Below are 20,273 nucleotides of genomic sequence, written 5' to 3'. Positions count from 1 at the left end.
GTCATTCAGAGAAAAACGAAAGAATCCACAGGGAGCCCTTCTACCCCAAGTGGAACTAGAAATTCCAAGACCCCAAGAAGGGGACAAGCGAGAAAATGACAAGTCCTTTTTAATCCTCTGCAAATTGATAACAAGGACCTCCCAGCCCCCTTCTACCGCTGCACAGGCTGCTGGAGCAGAATGAAGCAAAGTAAGTAGCCCTTTGGAGAACTTCCAGCTCCAGCTTGCATTTATTCCACACGGACTTGGGCCCTTTCCCTTGGAGGATCTGACCTCCCCAAGTTTAGCTCCTGGTGGTCAATGCAGGCCTCCTCCCTCTGTAAGGCTGAAAACGTAGAATTGAAGGAAGCCACTAGCATTGTGAAGAAAACCTCGTTCTCAAGTGAATTCCAGTTGAGCCTTCAAATAAAGAGTCTGTAGGCATAAACTGATCTCTTGAAGAGCCCTTGGTATCTGAGCTCCAGTCTTTAGTAGGACCTGTTGGGGACAAGATTGCATCTCGGCCTTCTGCTTTCCAAGATAGCACTTTATTGCCCCATCCTGAGTCTAGTGCGTGTGACAGATACTCAGTACATCTTGAAGAACCACAGTTCCATTTGGCTAATGGAATGTGTATGAACTTCCTGAAAGCCTTCTTAAGGTCATCATTTCCTGTCTTTTCAAATTAATGACATATTGTTCACAGGTGGCTCCCTGTTATGTCTGGAGTAGGTGATGCTTAGGTAGCTGGAGTGAGCTCATCTCAAGAAGTTCAGGAGCCCTTAGGAGAAGCCAGGGCAAGAGAACAAGGGACAGCAGTGAGGGCTGAGCCAATAGGCCAGCCAGCAGGGACAAGAAAAACATGAAGGCTCCGTGTTGCCAGCAGATAGCCATGGGCCCTGAACTAGCAACACAAGGACAGGCCCCTATGCAGGCGACCGACCTCCCCTCCACACCATTCCCCACCTCTCCCTGGAATGTCGGGGCCTGCTGGGCTCCTCCCACCCCCTTTGTTTGCTTTCCTTCCTCAGAAGGCCCTCTGTGATTAGGACCCCTCTTTAACAGTTCCAAAACGCCTGGCACGTGGGAAGGGGGCCTTTGACGTCAGCGGCGGAGTTTGTCTACTCAGGTGTAGCTAATTTCCTCAGTGTTAGGAACCTGGGTAGACTGCCTCACACCCCACCACTGAGTGTGTGTATGTGGAGTGGGGAGGGCAAAAGCTTGGGGGTTGATGCATGACCCATCATACTCACAAAGCCAAACAAAACATGTTTGGATTGGGCCCCCTCCCCAAACTCCAGGCCCCCAGACCTTATGGCCTCATGGGACTTGCAATGGCCAGCTCCCTAATATACAGATCTCAGAGTTCTTCCTGCTGGTGGGGGTTCATCACACCCTTCTTGCTCTGAGAGGGTCCTGCAGTAAGCCTCCAGGTCCCCAGGACCCCAGTCAGCAGGAATCAGAAGGAAGAAAGGTCTGAAAATTTCCATAGAACTAGAAAGGCAGCATCTAGAATCGGGCTGTGCAGAAATTTCCATTCAGATGCTGATGGCAATACTGTTCCCCTGTGCCCTGCCCCTATGGGGAATTAAGGGAGTTTATTGAGGTGGGAAGGCAAATTGGCCCCCTGAGGAGATAACACTTAAATAATTGCTTTAAAGGCAAATGCTGGAGCGAGAATTCTAATGAGAGGTGCAACTGGGAGGTAACCTATGGGACAAGAGAGAAGCTACCAGACAGTCCCCAGCTCTGTCTCTTTAAAGAGAACCTACCTGATCCAACCAGGTTGGGGGAACTATGGTAGCTGAAGCTAGTCCTCCCCAGGGAGTTTAGGAAATAGTCTTTTGGCAAGAAGGCTGGGGGGACATGGGTGAGCATTTTTGAGAAGGGGCATTTGTCTGTCTTCTCCCCGGTCCTCCATGGTACCCTTCCTCAACTGGCAGACGTGCGCCAGGCACAGGTTCAAGGAATGCAAGCTAGTGAATTTATAGCAAGTCAGCCAGAGGATGAGCTGGAGGGCTCAGGGAGGTGAAGAGGTTGGTGTTTAGAAGAAGTCACAGCACCTGGACTTGAGGACCAGAGACGCCGCCCAATCAGAAGGAAGCTGCTGCTTTCTAGTCCCAGTGGTCTAGATTCTTCCCACTGCATGCAGGAAATCAAAAGGAGCCCAGGTAAGAGGTCCTGGGAGGGAGAGCTGAACCAGGCACTCGTCCTAGCCAACAAGACCACTTAACTCTTCAAAGGAAAAGAAGAAAGAAAGGCTGGTCTTGTTCTGTTTCTTCCTTCTGTTGAACTGCATCTGGGGAAGACAGTCCTGGGGTGGGAACCTTACTAAGAATGCCAGAGACAATGTATATTTTGGAGGCTTGAAGCTGGATAGGCCTTTAAATATTTATAGTTCAAACCTCTTATTTTATAGATGAGGAAACCATGGCTTGTCCAGACACTTGTCCAGGTGGTAAATGAGGCTGGACAAAAGTCCAAGTGTCCTAACTCATAACCCTGAGTACTTCCTGCTCACCTGCTCATCTGCTCACCTGCTGCTGAAACCAGGCTCATCCATCAGCCCTCAAACCCCTCACCACCACACACGCCCACTGGATGAGCCATCTCATTATTTGTCATCCTTTCCATGACTCTATGACCCATGGCTGTGACATCAGTTTGATTTCCAGGGCAGCACTGTGCCAAGTTGGGCCTCTGGGATATCACCTCTGGCTAATGAGATAGAAGTGAATACCTTCTGCCCACGATTCATTACCTGCAGCTTCCAGGGAAGATGCTTCTGCTCCAGGTTCCTTGGCCTCTCTCCTCAGGTCCTGTACCCCTTCCTCAGAAACACCAATAGAAGAACTAGGTTCTCCAGTGTCCACAAACATCTTAACATCCCAGCTCCTAACAACCTGTCTCCTGTCCCTCTTCTACACACTCAGATTACTGTAGACCTATTCTGTGCAACCACTGACAGCGGATGTGTCTGGAAGACAAATAGCCATGCCATAAGGAACAACATTCCAGGATATTGAAGTTCTCTTATCAGAGAATGGACAGCCTTGTAAAGTATGTGATATCCTCCAAAACCAGCACCAAAGAATATAAGCCTTGGTGAACTTGGTGAGGGAAAGCAATCCTGTGAGGTGTGGATGTGCCCAGATGTGGTAGGTCGTGCCAGGCCTCTACCTACTATCACCACCCTGGCCTCGTTGGACCCCTTCTCTGAAATGTATGCAATGTCCACACCTTTCTGTGTGGCTAGAGGGAAAAATACATTTACTCTAAAGTGCCTGATTGGTACTGGCTTTCAAGATCATTGTGTTGAGAAGGATTCTGAGGCTGTATTTAGACTTATAGGGAAAGAGTGCTGGGGTCAGTTAGCTATGTCTGCCATAGGTTGCCATACCTTCTGCATAGCTATGTCTGCCATAGGTGGTGAAGAAGAAGGCATAGAAGAGCATGTGGAGAAAGGGAGTATGAAAGAGAAGAACTTTGAACTTTCTATGGCCTTTCAGGGGGCATTGCGATTGTGATGACACACCAGTGTTCATTATTTTTGGTAATTTTTGTAACTACTTTTGAGATACAAAATAATTCTTAACTTTTTTAATTTAAAAAGTTGAAAATCCATTGATATCATTTGAGAAGGCTCCAACTGTCTGTAAAACACCTACATTGCAGGAGTAAAGAATCCAAAACCAGGAGGTCGAAACCTTGCTTCCTAACTGACCAGGTGTGGCCTCAGGTATGCTACTTATCTCTGGGCCTCAGTTTCCTTCTGCCAGTGCTCAAACTCAAAGGACACTTGGTTACACGGAATTGCTAATTCCAAATAGTTTCATTAGATTGGAATGTATGTATTGAATACTGGTTATGTGCATTGTAACTATCAATAGGAAACTCCACTGCAGCCCCAACTTCAAAAGATGTAGCGTAGAGTACCCTCTGCAAGTACAATGGGAATTCAAGGGCTGGAATCACCCATATGACCAAATAAGCCAAGGATGGCTTCATGGAGGAAGTAGAACACAAAGCAGACCTTGAAAGATGGATAGAACTTAGGCAAGAAGAGGCATGGAGGGAGCACAGAGGGCCAGTGATAAGGCCAGAACACCTTGGCACGGTGTGCATTGGGAAAGAAACGGGTGAGGCTTGAGGATGAAGTTGTTGTAAGAACATCAGGAAAGCCAGGCAGAGGAATTTGAGCATAATACTCTTGGCAATAGGGAGCCATGTAGGTTACTGAGTAAGAGAGTGACATAATAATATGGTCAACTGCTGAAGTTTAGAATGGATTGAAAGAGGGAAGATTAGGGAAACTGATGATATAGACGTGCCATTCTGAGGGTGTGGGCCAGGGTAGGAACAGTGAGAAGAGTGCAAAGACATTCTGGAGAAAAATCAGTCAGGTGTCCCGCAGTTAGAGATGGGGTGCTCTGACCTTTGTACTCTCTTTAACTTCATTTATGAGGCTTTATCATCAGGTATCACGAGGTTCAATAAGGCATCAACTCATTTATGCTAATTAACATCTTCCCCACGGAATGAGCCAAAGACACTGAAAGAAACGAAATTTAGGCTAGTCCGTTGGCCAACAAGTGAGCTGCGTGGGAAGGAGAAGAGAAAGTTTAAAGCATTTGCTATAAGGATGAGTCTCACTTCTTTCAAGGTAACAGTGACTTATACCCCCACCTTCTTAAAAATAAAAAATTGGCTAATGGAGTAAGAAGTTGAGGCTTCCAAGTAATTTATTTCCAAGTGTTCCCATGGACCTGGTCTTCCTCTTCCTTACATGCATCTCTCATCCCACCTCCCGGTCCAGATAGGAAGTCTCAGGAAGACTCGGGTTTTTCTTGAGGAAAGGGAGCCACGGTTTAAAGAGAAATTGATTCTAGAATACCTACTTTGGCCATTACATTCCAAAGCAGAGTTGAATTGAAAGATTTTAACTAGGCTGGGCATGACGGCTCACACCTGTGAGGCAGAGGCGGGTGGACCACCTGAGGTCAGGAGATCAAGACCATCCTAGCTAACACCGTGAAACCCCGTCTCTACTAAAAATACAAAAAAAAAAAAAAAAAAAAAAAAAAAAAAAAGCCGGGAGTGGTGGCATGCACCTGTAGTCCCAGCTACTCAGGAGGGTGAGACAGCAGAATTGCTTGAACCCAGGAGGCAGAGGTTACAGTGAGCCGAGAACATGCCACTGCACTCCAGCCTGGGTGACAGAGTGAGACTCTGTCTCAAAAAAACAAAAGAAAGAAAGAAATTCAAACTAAACCCCTAATGGAGAGTAAGGTTTACAGAAATAAATCTTAGACTATAAGATATGAGAGAAGAGAGACCTATGTCTTATCTATACTCAGCTCTGCCAATAGCTGTGTGGCCTAGGGGAAGTCATTCCATTTCTTGTGGCCTCAGTTTCCAAATCTGTAAAATGGGAGAGCTGGACAAGATCATCTCAAAGCCTTTTCCAATTCTAACATCCAATGCCTTAGAGAGTTTAGAGAATGATCTTTGAAAATTTCTACTAAATACAACTTCACAGAAAAAGGTACCACCCCACTTACCACCCACAAGTATCCATATCACACACACAGAGAATAGCCAGAGAAATTACAAGTCTTAGTGCAAAGCTCAACTTCCATGTGGGGAAACATTTATCCAAACTGTGGCCAAAGCACAGTCAGTCAAAGCATAGAACTGGTTGTAGAGGAAAAAAAAAGATCAAATTATATATGATATGTCACTTCAAAGAAAGTGGTTCTGGTATTGCAGCCAGGAAATTGCCTTGCGATGTGTGGGTTTGTCCACAAACAACAGATCAGGAAGCTGCAAGGCCCAGGAAGCTGGGGAGGGAAGGCAAGTAGGTCTTGATGGTAGCTTCTTATGCTCCTTATGTTGGACATTGCTACTGAAAAATAGACAACATCGATTCGCCCCCGGGAGAGAGTAAATCCTGTTCAAAACCTGAGAAAGGGCTGGGTGCAGTGGCTCACACCTGTAATCCTAGCACTTTGGGAGGCAGAGGTGGGCAGATCACCTGAGGTCAGGAGTTCGAGACCAGCCTAACCAATATGGTGAAACCCTGTCTCTACTAAAAATGTAAAAATTAGCCGGTGTGGTGGCACACAGCTGTAGTCCCAGCTACTTGGGAGGCTGAGACAGGAGAATTGCTTGAACCCGGAAGGTGGAAGTTGCAGTGAGCCGAGATCGTGCCACTGCACTCCAGCCTGGGTGACACAGTGAAACTCCAACTCAAAAAAAAAAAAAAAAAAAAAACTCCAACTCAAAAAAAAAAAAAAAAAAAAAAAAACCCTGAGAAAGGCAACTCACAGAAAGTGTAGACGCATGGACCTGTTTGGGTAAAGGTCGATTTTTCAGAAAAAGGGTAGATTATTATTTCCCCTCTGAAAGAAGTCACATATGATTTAGGTTTATTTTGTTCCTCTCAAAGAAATTGTAATAAGTGTTATAACTTTATTTCACCAGTGGGCGCTTCTATGAAATCTTTTTTTTTTTTTTTTAACCACTGATATTTGAACAGTTGGCATGAGTCAGAGGCACGAGTACTTCAGGATCACTTCTCCCAAGGAAAGTGTTCCTGAGCAAACCATCATGGCTCATAACTGTTCTTTCCTTCCCTGAGTCAATGAGAAGAAAGTACAATTGGCCTCCTGCCTGTTAAAACACAGGATGATGGCAATCCTCGAGGGCAGGGACCGTGCCCCTGGAATGGTCCTGAATGGCCCCCAGGGTGAAGCTACATGCACCTGGACACTTAATAAGGCTAGTTAGAGGAGAGGAGAGCAGCAGCCCCTACACCAGGCAGGCATGCCGAGGAGTTAACTCAGCTTCCGAGGCTCACCCACAGCTTTTCTAGGACATGCGTGTAACTGCCCAAGAGAGCTACCCCTGACCTCCAAGCAGCCAGGTACTGTGGCAGAGTTCCTGGGCCCAGGCCCTCTGGCCATAAACATCATCCATTTACTGCACCATGCTGTACAAATACTATTTTCTATGTGCGCCATGGTATTGGAGGTGGGGAGGGGAGTGAAAAAAGTGATTAAGGCAATTATTGAGTGCTTACTGTAAACAAAATTTACTCTTGAGCTATAGAATGCCCAGTCCCACCTCAAAGAGCTTAGGGTTTCACAGCCAGATGGAATGGACCTATGTAATATCTTAGCAACCAAAATAAATCACAGGGAGCCAGATGCCCATCTTCAATAGCCTATTTTCTTGTCTTTCATTAATTGAGTTCTTCTAGCGACTCTTTCAGAGCTCCTAGGTTTCTGGTTAGTTGATCATAAATGACCAACCATTATATCACCATCTATAAACTTCTACTCTTTTATCCAAATAACACTAGAAATAATCAGTCCTTGCCCTGCAATTTCCAAAATCGTACACAATTCTGCTATAACTTTTTTCAGGCTATGAAGGCCTCTCATCTGTATTTCAACGTCTATCAAACATTTAACATTTACCCTAAGATACATTTTTTTTAATTTGTTTATACCCTGAAATATCTAATGACTTTGTCCATTATGCTATTCAGAAATTAAAATGCAGGCTGGATGTTGTGGCTCATGCCTGTAATCCTGGCACTTTGGGAGGCCGAGGCAGGAGGATCACTTGAACCCAGGAGTTTGAGACCAGACTGGTCAACATGATGAGACCCTGGCTCTACCAAAAACTAACAACAACAATAATAATAATAATAATTGGCTATGCATGGTGAGGCATGCTTGTAGTCCCAACTATTCAGGAGGCTAAGGTGGGAGGATCACTCAAGTTCAGGAGTTTTAGGCTGCAGTGAGTTATGATTGGACCATTGCACTCCAGCCTGGACAACAAAGCAAGACCCTGTCTCAAAAAAATATTAAAATGTCATAGGATAATTATCGCTCGCTAATGTGTTCAACAAACACTTCTGAGTACCAACAGTATACCAGATTCATGATAGTTAGTGGGGGACCAAGGTAAAATGGCATAATCCTGGCTGTCAAAGATCTCACCATAATATAAAGGTGATAGTCAAGAACACGTAATTAACTCTTAGCAAGGTAAGAGGCAGTGCAGGTAGGTGTAAAATGCCAGGTGTGACCTAAGGATAAGGAACTATCTTGCCTGGAGCAGAGGGGCCTAGTTCCATCAGAGGAATGTGTCCTCCCTCAGGAGATGCCTAATGTGTGAACACTGCAAAGTTATTTTCCAGAGCATTTTGTAAGCATTATCTCATCTCCATAACAATATGAGAAAGAAATGGTAGGTACCCCTGAGATATCTGTCATCATTTACAGTTTGGGTTTGCAAGGTCAGCCCTACAGGGTCTGTATATTTCTTTCTGGGAGAATTTCATGCCTGCCATTGAGGAAACTGTGAATGAGATTATGTGACTTGCAAAACACCATGCAGACATTAGTGACTTTGGTTCCCAGCCAGCGTTATTGTTTTTTCTCCCCACCTCACCAATGGCACATCTCATTTCTAAACATGTGATAGACATGTTCATAATATTCTTGAAAGTGTCTTTATCCATGATGAAAGTCCTAAGAATTTGTCCCAGAGGCCAGTGGTAAATTGCTGTCACCTTCACTGTAAGTGTTTGCACAGCCTTGAGAAGTTTGCTATTTTATCTCTAATCTTCTTTGTGGCATCTGTTCCCCTCTCCCATTCTCAACTCTTGGCTGCCACATCGTGAGGAGCTGCTGCCCTCCCTAGCTGGTCTATAGCCCAGCACTCCAGTCTTGGCCACGTGAGAAAGGTACTTTTTGTTTTTGATTTTTGCAGCTGGGCCATCAACTCTGGGAACACATAGCGCAGAATCTGGGCTGCTAACTGTGAAGAATTAGGGAGTGGAGGCTGAGCCACTGGCCTTCTGTAGCCATCTGTCAGCTCTGCCAGGGCAATCACCTACCCACCCACCCACCCACCCACCCAAAGATCTTCCACTAGCAAGCTCAGCACTCTCCACCTGTGTTACTATGGCTGACTCCTCAGTGGACAAATCTGGAGTATCTTAACAACCAACAACTTTCCAGGTAGATGTTGCCTTATTTTCGTTAAATCCTCTTTGGATATATGAAGAGTAACACTGGTTAGTAAATGATGTCTGTCATGCCCTCCGATATCCAGGTTCAGGCCCTAGACTAAAAGGAAAACTCCTTTCTTGCACCAAACAGGTCTGTGCCATTCAATATAATGCAGCCTCAGGGTGGAAAGAGCAGTGAATTAGGAACTGAGAGACCCAAGTGCAATTCCTAGCTTTGCCATGATTATGAACTGTATGATTTGGGTGAGTTAATTTCTCTGAACGAGGAAGGTGAACTGCGATCTTGAAACTCCCATTCAGTTCTGAGTTTATGATTCTAAGGTCAAACTAGGATTACCAAGGGGATGACTGGGGTAGTAGACACTTGGCATATGAGGAACAAGAAGCAGTGGACAGGCAGAGGTGCCTTCCCAGTCTGGCAGATGTGCTCTGGGGAATGGCACTATGGGAGAATGCCCTGCTTGGTCAGGTGATGCAATGATACCCCTCAGTTCTCATCCTACATGAACCCTGCCTGCACAGGCATCCCAGGACAAGTTGACACTCCAGGTGTCTCTGAAGTGCAGAGTAGAGGGGCACTTCTCAGCCTCGGGAGTTATAGCTCAACACTGACCCCTGGACAGGATGCTGAAACAGTAGCTGCTTCTCTATCCTGAGCCAGAGGGAAGGGACATGATCAGGTGTGTTAACTTTCAGCATGAAAATATAAACAAGGCCGGGCGCTGTAGCTCACGCCTGTACTCCCAGCACTTTGGGAACCCCAGACAGGTAGATCACGAGGTCAGGAGTTCAAGACCAGCCTGGCCAAGATGGTGAAACCCTGTCTCTACTAAAAATACAAAAATTAGCCAGGCGTGGTGGCGGGCACCTGTAATCCCAGCTACTTGGAAGGCTGAGGCAGGGAATTGCCTGAACCTGGCAGGCAGAGGTTGCAGTGAGCTGACATTGTGCCACTGCACTCCAGCCTAGGTGACAAGACTCTGTCTTAGGAAAAAAAAAAAAAAAAAAGTGTAGACAAGACCTGCTTTCCTTAATCAGGCATGCACCACAGACTCTCTAGTTGTTGGCCCTGCTCTGTTCTGAGCTTTGCCAAAGTTGTTTCTACATAAGCAGTGGGAACTACCCCAGTGCTTTCCAGCTTTCGTATGCCCATGAATCAGCTGGGGATCTTGTTAAAAGCCAATTCAAATTGAGTAGTTCTGGGGTGGGGGCCTGAGACTCTGAATTCCAAGCAAGCTCCCTGGTCCACAAACCAGACTCTGAGTAGCAAAAATGCAGAGAAAAGGATTAGGAGCTGAGTCACGTGACTCGCCATTTATAGGATGCTAAAGAAATCACTCTGAGCCTCCATTTTCCTCCTTTTAGTGATAATGTATAGTGCCCATTCTGTTCAAGGCACTACTGAAAGGGCCAAGTGAGTCAACCCAGAAAGTGTACAGATGTAACAGTGTGAATGTTTTCTACTGTTCCAAGCAGTTGCTGGACCATCTAACTCTAGTGTGTACTGGAGCCCGAAGCAGAGCAAGTTAAAACTGCATACTCCCCGGGATCACCAGATTCTCCAATTACGAGACCTGGGGGTGAGGCAGTAGGGCTAGGAGCATGCACTTTAACAAGACACCAAGGTAATTCAATGCTGTCAGTTCTTGATCCACACGCTGAGAAACCCTAGCCCAAGTGGTAAGAGTGTTCTGCTCTCCTGATAGTGTGAAAATTGAAGATAACAAGGTACAGCAGAGAGCTCCTTGTAGGTGATCACAGACTCAGGACTCCTAGCTCCCTATAAATTGGTATTGGTAAAACTTTAATAAGCACAGAATTCTCCCGGTGGATCTTGTTAAAATACAGATCCTGATTCCATCAGTCTTGGTTAAAGCCTCAGATTCGGCACTTCTAGCAAGCTCCCAGGCAGATGATGCTAATGCTGCTGGTCCAGGGACCACACTTTGAGTAGCAAGAACCGATGTCAGTTCTCAGCCCAAGCTGCATATTGGAACCATCTTTTAAATACCATGGGCATTCAAAACGTTAATTTTGAAAAACTGGTCTGGGGTGGACTTCAGGCATTTTTTTAAAGCACCTGGGTGATTCTAACATGCAGGCAGCTTTGGGACTCCCTGCCACAGATGAAGTCCAAGATACTGGCTACCACCTGCTCGTGCCAGTGCAAGTTGCAGTTAAGTGGGTCTTAGAGTGCTTCCTTGCTGGAGAAATAAGGCAAGCTGCTCATCCATCTCTTGATGGGCTATAACTTGGGTTACCGTGGGGAGAGGAAGCAGAAGTTTCAATGGGAGAAATAGAGAGCTAAGTGTTTTATGCGGAGACTGATACAATTACTACTCCAGCTTCAGACTTCAGCGCTCTCTCCTTTCCAGCATCTGTGTGATTTTTCCTGGCTCTCTGCTTGGCGCTCTCAGGTGTGGACCAGGTGGGACACTGACCTGTCTTATTTTGCTCCTGGCTAGGCGGCAGCGGGGAGCAGCCACGCACAGCGGGCCCAAAGGTGCAGGAGGCCTCGGAGGCTGTGCTGTCGGAGCACAGGAGTGTATTTCACATCGAGCGGTCATCCATTCGGAGGAGGAGCAAAGGTGTGCATTTCCTCCCCCTCGCGCTTGGATCCCTGCCTTCCTAGTCTCTAATAAAACAGGGACGGCCGGGCGCGGTGGCTCAAGCCTGTAATCCCAGCACTTTGGGAGGCCGAGACGGGCGGATCACGAGGTCACGAGATCGAGACCATCCTGGCTAACACTGTGAAACCCCGTCTCTACTAAGAAATACAAAAAACTAGCCGGGCGAGGTGGCGGGCGCCTGTAGTCCCACCTACTCCGGAGGCTGAGGCAGGAGAATGGCTTGAACCCGGGAGGCGGAGCTTGCAGTGAGCTGAGATCAGGCCACTGCACTCCAGCCTGGGCCACAGAGTGAGACTCCGCCTCAAAAAAAAAAAAAAAAAAAAAAACAGGGACAATGGCAATACCTACTTCACAGGGTGGTGGGGAGACCGGCTGGAGTCAGACTTGACCTCTCATACCTGACCTCTGACCAAGGCCACAGTTCCCCGGATGTGTCTGGATGCCCGCTGGGTCTCCGAAAGGTTGAAGCTGGGACAGGCAGTTAGCTTCTGGGGTCTCAACTCTGCTGCACATTGGAACCACCTGCATGTCCTCCATTTAATTCATCTGGGGAGCAGCCTGGGTGGGCATCAGGAGCTTTTAAAGCTCTCCAGGAGATTCCAATTTGCCAGCAAATCCAAAACCACTGGTCTAGGAGGCTATAGATGAAAAGTTCTCACCTATGGCAATGGTGGGGAGGCCAAGGGCACAGGTAGAGACCCATGGTGGGGAAAGGGCTGCCAAAGGCCAGGAAGAGGGTATCCAAGGGCCGCTAAAGCTGAATAAGTGGAGGCCAGAAACTTGGACTTGGAAGCTGAGAACATGTGGCAGCAAACAGGGAGGAGTCTGGGGAGATTTCCTCAACCAGCTGCAAGGTTGGAGCAGCCTCGTGAAGATCCAGGACACAGGGACAAGCTAATCCTACCCCCAATCTCCAGATACGGGGGCAGCATTGCCCAGAGTCACACAGCAGACTAAGCCCACTGTTGGAATAAAAGTGACTCCCGAATTAGTGCAACATCTCATGCTCCCCAGAAGATGCCTGAGTGACCTTCTTTCTCCAGTTCCTCCAAGTCTCATCATTTCATACCACAAGTCAGCCAGACCAGAGAACTGGACCTGGAATGACTATGGGAAAATACATGAGGTGGAGTGGGGATGGCCAAGGACATTGCATATCTCAAGGGCCCCTGTAGCTCAGGAGTTTGTCTTTGACAAGGGTTCCCCAGCAGAGTGTGGAAGAGACCATGGTTTGCCTCAAAGGCTTCATAACTTCCTCCTAACATCGTCTTAGGACAGGGGCTGGGATTGGGGAGAGCATAGTAGAGAGCCTCGCAGCACTGGCAGCCAGAGAGGAGCTTCAGACAGAAGCAGCGGGTCAGTGGGGATATCACACACACAGGCCTCCAAGTTCAAGTGATCCTCTCTGCTTCCTACTCTTCCTTTCAAAGCTTTCAAAGTGAATTTGTTTCTCCTGAATAGGGTCACCTCCTAACCATACTGGTATCTGCAGTCCCTGCCCCTTCAGAAGTGGGAACACAGTGCTTTTGATATATCCCTTCTAGTGACACCCTGATGACTCATGAGTGCAGAAGGGGGCAACAGGCAATTCAGACTGAAAACACAGGGTCAGAGCCCAGCCTGCTATTCTCACACTTGACCACAGGAGGGAACCAAAGCATCAAGACGGAAACTTCCAAAGGCCTGAACATCTTTCATGATGCACAATACTCTACTGAAATTGGTCGTCTCTAAAAGTAAATAACCTGTAATAATAAAAAATGTTTAGATCCACATTACAAGAGTTTTCTAGAATTACAAAGGCTTGCCAAAATCTGCTTCAAGAGATTACATGGATATCTCTTGTCCTAATCCCACTAGCCATTGCTACTACAATACCTTAAAAAACAAAACAAACAACAACAACAACAACAAAAAAAAAACAGAACAGCCTGAGGTCATCCAGGTGAGGAGAATCATGGGCAAATTCAAACACAGATCATGCATGGCTCATGGCTTATGGCTCAGGCAGCTTAATGCTTTATGAACAGGAAGTGAAGGGCTTCAACAACATCCAAGTTTTTGTTTGTTTGTTTTGTTTTGTTTGTTCACCTGCAAGTTCCCCATGTGGAACAGGAGAAAGAACCCTGGATTCCGGGATCAAGCACAAGTCACTGTCTCTCCAGGCTGCTGTTTTCTCATCTGAAAAAATATCAAGGTTGAGCTAAATGAGGGCTTCTTAATTAATAGTGGAATCTCTGAGCTCCCTAAATTCCTTGTAACATGCCCTGTTTATATGAAGATGTATACTTTTCTCCCCAAAGCGAGGGCCCAGATGGATCCATGACCAGTAAAAGAACAAAAGAGGCTTCAAGCTGCTGCAAGGCTCCATGATGCTGTGCTTCCTCAGGAGAAACAGGAAATACTGCTTAGTCTAACACCTGAGCCCTGCAGGACATTAGCTTCTGAGGTGCCAGAGTAGAGGTGTCCTAATTGATGGTCCTCTTTCCTTCTAACTCCAGTGTTTGGAAAAGGCGAACACCAGGAGAGACAAACCAAAGACCCATTTCCCTATCAACACCAGAAGCCCACAGTGGAGCTGCCTGTGAGTACTGAGTGTCCTGGATCAGGGGCAGCACCCTGCAGTCACAGAGCCCACAGCAGATGAAGGAGATGAGAGCTGTGAACAAGGTTCTCCGATTTAGGCAAACTTTTCTTGCCTTCATATTTTCTGAAATGTAATTACCTGGGACAAAAATGTCTCTTTCACAGTTTACTTTGTGACTTTTCATATTCCTTTTATTTGAATTATTATCAGGCTTCCTTTAAACCCAGTATTCAAGCATTTAGGAAATAAGCTGGTGCCTGTTTTCAAAAACAGAATCTTCCCATGTTCAATTTCATACCCTTATGTTTATGAACAGTTATATCTTAAAGACTGGACATGCCAGGGAGAAAGGCATTTCTTCTGGAAAGACTATTAATGTTTTATTTAAAAAAAAAAAAAAAAAGACTAAAAATATGTGGTTAACTCAGTTCTGCTGTTTGACCTTGACCTTCAAAAATGAGAACCTGCACATGCCAGAGTCCTCATCTACAGAATGAGAGTCAAGATGTTATCTTATTGTGCCTCACAGTAGTTAACCTATTAGATGAGGTAACGTGTCAAACAAAAGACAGTCTAATCTACAGAAACAGGGAGAATGTTAAATTGTAATTTAATGAAATACCAAATGACAATCTTATTTGGTCCCTGACTGACCACGAGCATGAATTCTCGTGTAAGAACCACCAAATGTGGGAGACTCTTGCCTATCTCTGTCCTGGACAGGATCTGGACACCATGGAGGAGAGCGCTGAGATAAAAGTGGAAACAAACATTTCCGAGACATCCTGGATTCGGAGTTCTATGGTTGCTGGTGGGAAAAGGGTTAGCAAAGCCCTCAGCTACATCACAGGAGAGATGAAGGAGTGTGGAGAGGGACTCAAAGGTAAAATTTTATGAGAGCAACACGGACCCTGACCCTAAAAAGTCACCTCCACCCATCGCCAGGAAACCTATTGCCATGGGGGTTCCCTATAGACTAGACTGCGCTCGGTTACTGTGGTCTTTCCTGAAAGCTGGGAGTTCTGCTGTTATAACAGACATACAGCCTCTTGGAATATAAATAGCAATACATGTAAGAGTGTGAGCTCATGAGCTCTCATTTCTGAACATAACACTTCTGGTATCTCAAATATCCCATCTAAATATTGCAGATGGGTGTTTTTCGCATTGGGATTCTAGAGCCAGCATTCTAGAAAAACACCATCTGGATGGCTCGTGGGAGAACTGTGTCTACCATGCCAATAGGTTCTCTTTAGCACTCCTTCCAGAGCTCAGCCCATGGGTTTAATGCCCTCTATGCAGCAAGAACATTTTCTTGAAAATTCATAGTACCACCATAGGGGACAGAGACAGCTCAGGGCACCTAATCCCCCCTGCCAGAAAACCAGCCTGAAGGTCACATCCAGCTGAGACGGGCCTTGAGAGTTTCCTTGGCAGTCAGATGCTCTCTTGGGTTCTTTATTTACCATCTTTGGTGGCAGGTGACAGCAGGTGGCGGGCTCTCTGCAAACCTACTTCGGACATCCAGATGCCCTCGCACCCTCTGCCTGCCCACCTACGGCCGCTCACACAGAGCACTCGCCTACTTCCTGCCCTGCTTCCATTTCAGACAAGTCCCCAGTGTTCCAGTTCGTTGACTGGGTCCTCCGAGGCACATCTCAAGTGATGTTTGTGAACAACCCCCTCAGCGGCATCCTCATCATCCTCGGCCTCTTCATCCAGAACCCCTGGTGGGCCATCTCAGGCTGCCTGGGTACCATCATGTCCACCTTGACAGCCCTCATCCTGAATCAAGACAAGTAAGTCCCAGAGGCTCAGGGTCCAAGCATGCGGCCAAGAAGTCACTCCCCATGGGGACCATTCTCCCTCTTCCCAGCTCAGAAACCCTCAAAATAAGGACACTGATAACTAAAAATGACTGTTCCCTGGTTTTGTCATAGCAACACATGGTCTAGAGAAAGATGAAAGATTCATAGGGTTGTCTTCCCTCCCCACTCCCAGAAGAGTGGTCTGTTTGAAGGTGTATGTAGTCAGGTCCCAGGTAAAAAGAATCTGCCTCAATAGGAAAATGTAAAAGGCCCTGGGGAAGCCCCTGCTCCACCTGCCCCTCCCTCTCCTGCCAGGTCGGCCATCGCGGCAGGACTTCACGGCTACAATGGGGTGCTGGTGGGGCTGCTGATGGCCGTGTTCTCAGACAAAGGTGACTACTACTGGTGGCTGTTGCTCCCCGTCATCATCATGTCCATGTCTTGGTAAGTTTGCTTTTGAGGGGTTGTGGGTTCATATCAAAGGCCACCAACCTTTTCATCCCAACCCCATGACCGTCTGTCTAAACGTGACGCTAAAGTGGGATGTATTTAGCTTGCACATCAGAAATGCCCACTGAAAATAATGACTAAGTTTATACCATGGCAGCCCCATGCTAGGTCTATACACAGTATCCCATTAGTGACCACTCTTTAGTATTTTTTTTTTTAATCTAAAGGGTTTTTGGTCTCACCCTGCGAGAGCACAAAGAAAGAAACCGAGGCCCACATTGGTTAAGAGCTGCACTATAGGGTCCTGTCAGTTTCTCGAAATCTTTTCAACCCTCCCCCACCCCGGCTTTTCTAAATCCTTGGCACTCCTGTGCAGACCAAAACCACCTCCCAGGGTAGGCTGAAGGCCCAGCCACAGGTAAGCCCTCAGTGCCTGCTCTACCCCATGTTGAGAAAACACAGGGCACCCTGGCCACAAAGCCAATGCACACGGCCACTCAAAAAGCATCTGTTGAATGAATGTGATTCCCTCTCCTCTGCCTCCCCAACCTGCCCTCTCTCCTGATGCCTGGAGATGGAGCTGTAGGACTCCTGAAGGAAGTTCTAAGACCGCCTGCCTTGTATCTCCTTCTGAAGTTGAGTCTGGATGCCCCACCCTGTCACTGTGCAGGGAGGAAGAGGCCCGGGGAAAGACCTGCTCAGAGCCAGTCAGGCTCCAGAGAATACCCAGCAGGCTGCTCTTCTCTAGGAAGGCACAGGGAGCCCCCACTGCAGTAGTCTAGTGTTATGACCAGGTGGTTTCCTGACCAGCATCTCTTCTGCCGTCAGCCCCATCCTCTCCAGCGCCCTGGGTACCATCTTCAGCAAGTGGGACCTCCCAGTCTTCACACTGCCCTTCAATATCACTGTGACTTTGTACCTGGCAGCCACGGGTCACTACAACCTTTTCTTCCCCACGACGCTGCTGCAGCCTGCATCCGCCACACCCAACATCACCTGGTCAGAGGTCCAAGTGCCCTTGGTATGTATCACGGAAGGAGGAAGGGCAGTGTCTATCCACACTGGATATTAGTGGCATTTGCATATTTTGCACATCAGAAACATCCACAAGTAATAATTCTTAACAATTACATGGTACCAGGCATGCTACATACATATCTCATGAGCTGCCACCCTTTTCTACTTCTGAGAGCAAAAAGGGCTAGTTTTGGTCCCACCTTATGATAGCACAGAGAAGGAAACTGAGGCTGAGTTAAGAGACCTGCCTTAGGTCTTACAACCAATTAGGGAGGAGCAAAGTCAAGACTAGAACTTCAGCCTCCTGACTTCTAGGCCTGGGCTCTTTGTGGATGTTTAAAAAGTCTTTTTGAGGCTTACAGCTTACATTGTGCATTTTCTTTCATTCAAGCACACGGAATCACTCAAGTCGTACACATCATGCTACCATCTATTAGCTTAAGAAGTCATTGTTCCAACCTCCAGAGTTTATTCCCTTCACTCGCCAAAGCTGGGCCTGGTGGCACATGCCTGTAGTCCCAGCTACTCAGAAGGCTGAGGTGGGAGGATCTCTTGAGCCCAGGAGTTTGAGGCTGCAGTGAGCTGTGATTGTGTCACTGCACTCCATGAGACTCTATCTCCAAAACACAAACAAAAACCCCAGAATCAAATAGTTTGCTTGCTAAATACTGGTGCTTCTCAGTGTAAACTCAGGGCCCTTTCTACTACACCACGCTGTTGGTTTTAAAGCACAGGTGTTCTTTCATTAAGAAACATATAACAGAGCTTTTAAAGTTTTTTGTAGTAAGTATTCTGTATATAATCCTGACCTCTGGAAGTCAGCCAAGGTGATTAAGAAGAAGCTGCACTCACAGCATTAAGTCAGCCTGGAGAAATGTGCCCATTAGCCAGCCGCCTTATCTAACTAGGCATGTTTTCTCCGAGGCCCTCCTACTTTCTGTTACACGAAACGGCCCCACAGTCTGGCGCTCACTCTGAGACTTCGTTATTGGCAACTCATCATCTGACCACAAAGTCACTTGGGCTTGTTGAAGGAACTTTCTCTGAAATAATGATGCCTCATTTCTCTTAGCCTTCCACAGTAAGCAACAGTGTGGTGTAGTAGAAAGAGCCCTGAATTTACACTGAGAAGCACCAGTATTTAGCAAGAAAACTATTCGATTTGGGTTTTTTTCTTTTTTGTTTCGGAGATAGTCTCATTCTGTCACCCTGGCTGGAGTGTAGCGACACAATCACAGCTCACTACAGCCTCAAACTCCTGGGCTCAAGCGATCCTCTCGCCTCAGCCTTCTGAGTAGCTGGGACTACAGGCATGTGCCACCAGACCCAGCTAATTCTTTTTATTTTTTTGTAGAGATCGGCTCTTGTCATGTTGCCCAAGCTGGTCTCAAACCTCTGGCCTCAAGCGATCATGCCACCTCAGCCTCCCAAAGTGCTGGTATTACAGGTGTGAACCATTGCACCTGGCTGAGAACTATTTGTGTTAGTTGCATCCTTGTTGATCATTTTGGGTGTGAGAGGACCTTCTTGGACCAGAAACAAGAAAAGGTGCTGTGCTGGCAGTTCAGCTTCTTAAGCTGCCCATTCTTAGTCTACCCAATTAATATCTTCTGGAGACAAACTTGCTCTAAGTGGTATGCTATGGGGAAATGATGTTAGAAAATGCAGATTTTAGATATTGCATTCTCTATGTCACAGTTTCGGTTGAGAAGATATTTTGAAATTTTACAGAAATGGAAAAACAATGAATAATCCTGTACCAACACTTGAGAACCCCCACCACCATCACCACTCCACCAGCGTTCCAGGAAAGAAAAATTCAATTTTGTGGCATTGTTCTTTAAGAAGTAACTTTCTGGCCAATTGAATAGATTATAACAATGATTCATATGTTTTGTCTTTTTGACAAATTAGAGCCTTGAGTTTCTGATAAATAAGCGGTGAATTTCAGAGGGAGAATCTAAACTTCCCAGTAATGTTGAGTCCCCACAGGTTCCTCTGCTCCTGTGACCACTGAGAGCCCCCTGAAGGGTGCAACTGGCTGGGAACAAAACTGCCCATGCTGCTGCCTCTGTATATACAACTCTCTCTCGCCTGTCCCCTTTACCCTGCATAGTGAGGCCAGAGCCCTCATTCTGTTCTCTGCCCTGGGTAACAGGAGACTGAGCCCAAAGCCTAACTCACTCAGCTGGTCTCCTGTACACACACTCACTGTGGTGTGAGGGCCCCCGAGCGGCAGGATCTCCCTCCCCCGCCATGCCCAGTGGGAAGAGCTCTCTAGAGAAGATCATCCTTGCCATAACCTATACACAGACTCGCCCCAGGACACTGCCTCTCCTCAGCTTCCTGCCCAAGGGCCTTGGCCAGACCCTCCAAAAGACAGTCCCTGTGGCTGGGGAAGCTGGCATTTCCAGGAACTCTAGGACCCTTGTGCAGGTGCCCACATGGCACCAGACTTTTTCAAGTGCTTTTCCATTCAGACAGGTCCCACCAGCCCTGGAGATAGGTGGAGGATGGAATCAACCAGGGTGTCCCGGGGGTTTACTAATCAAAATAGCAGATGCTGGGCGATACTACCTTCTCCTGGCCCCTCCTATAGATACTAGTCCAATTCCTCCTCCAGACCTTACTAACACAATCACACCCCAAACATGTTGTTCTTGAAAACACACAGGGTGATTTTTTTGTCTAATATTTCGCCTTCTCATCATCTTTTTAGCTTTTTTTAAAAAATCACAGCCAGGCGTGGTGGC

At 46.9% G+C, this 20,273-nt stretch overlaps 1 protein-coding gene across 1 annotated transcript in view; it reads left to right on the top strand.

The window, feature by feature from the left end:
* Positions 1 to 20,273, top strand: part of SLC14A2 (solute carrier family 14 (urea transporter), member 2) — a 78,683-nt gene that overhangs the window by 49,547 nt on the left and 8,863 nt on the right. The window contains exons 13-18 of the mRNA XM_011978092.1: positions 11,494 to 11,616; positions 14,160 to 14,242; positions 14,969 to 15,128; positions 15,855 to 16,044; positions 16,369 to 16,497; positions 17,332 to 17,524. Coding sequence (XP_011833482.1) covers positions 11,494 to 11,616; positions 14,160 to 14,242; positions 14,969 to 15,128; positions 15,855 to 16,044; positions 16,369 to 16,497; positions 17,332 to 17,524 — 878 coding nt within the window. The remainder of the gene's footprint in view (positions 1 to 11,493; positions 11,617 to 14,159; positions 14,243 to 14,968; positions 15,129 to 15,854; positions 16,045 to 16,368; positions 16,498 to 17,331; positions 17,525 to 20,273) is intronic.

The sequence above is a fragment of the Mandrillus leucophaeus genome, unplaced genomic scaffold (genome assembly GCF_000951045.1).
Source record: "Mandrillus leucophaeus isolate KB7577 unplaced genomic scaffold, Mleu.le_1.0 Scaffold189, whole genome shotgun sequence".
Lineage (NCBI taxonomy): Eukaryota > Metazoa > Chordata > Mammalia > Primates > Cercopithecidae > Mandrillus > Mandrillus leucophaeus.
Note: the sequence above shows the minus strand (reverse complement) of the source record. Positions and strands in the feature narration are given on the sequence as shown.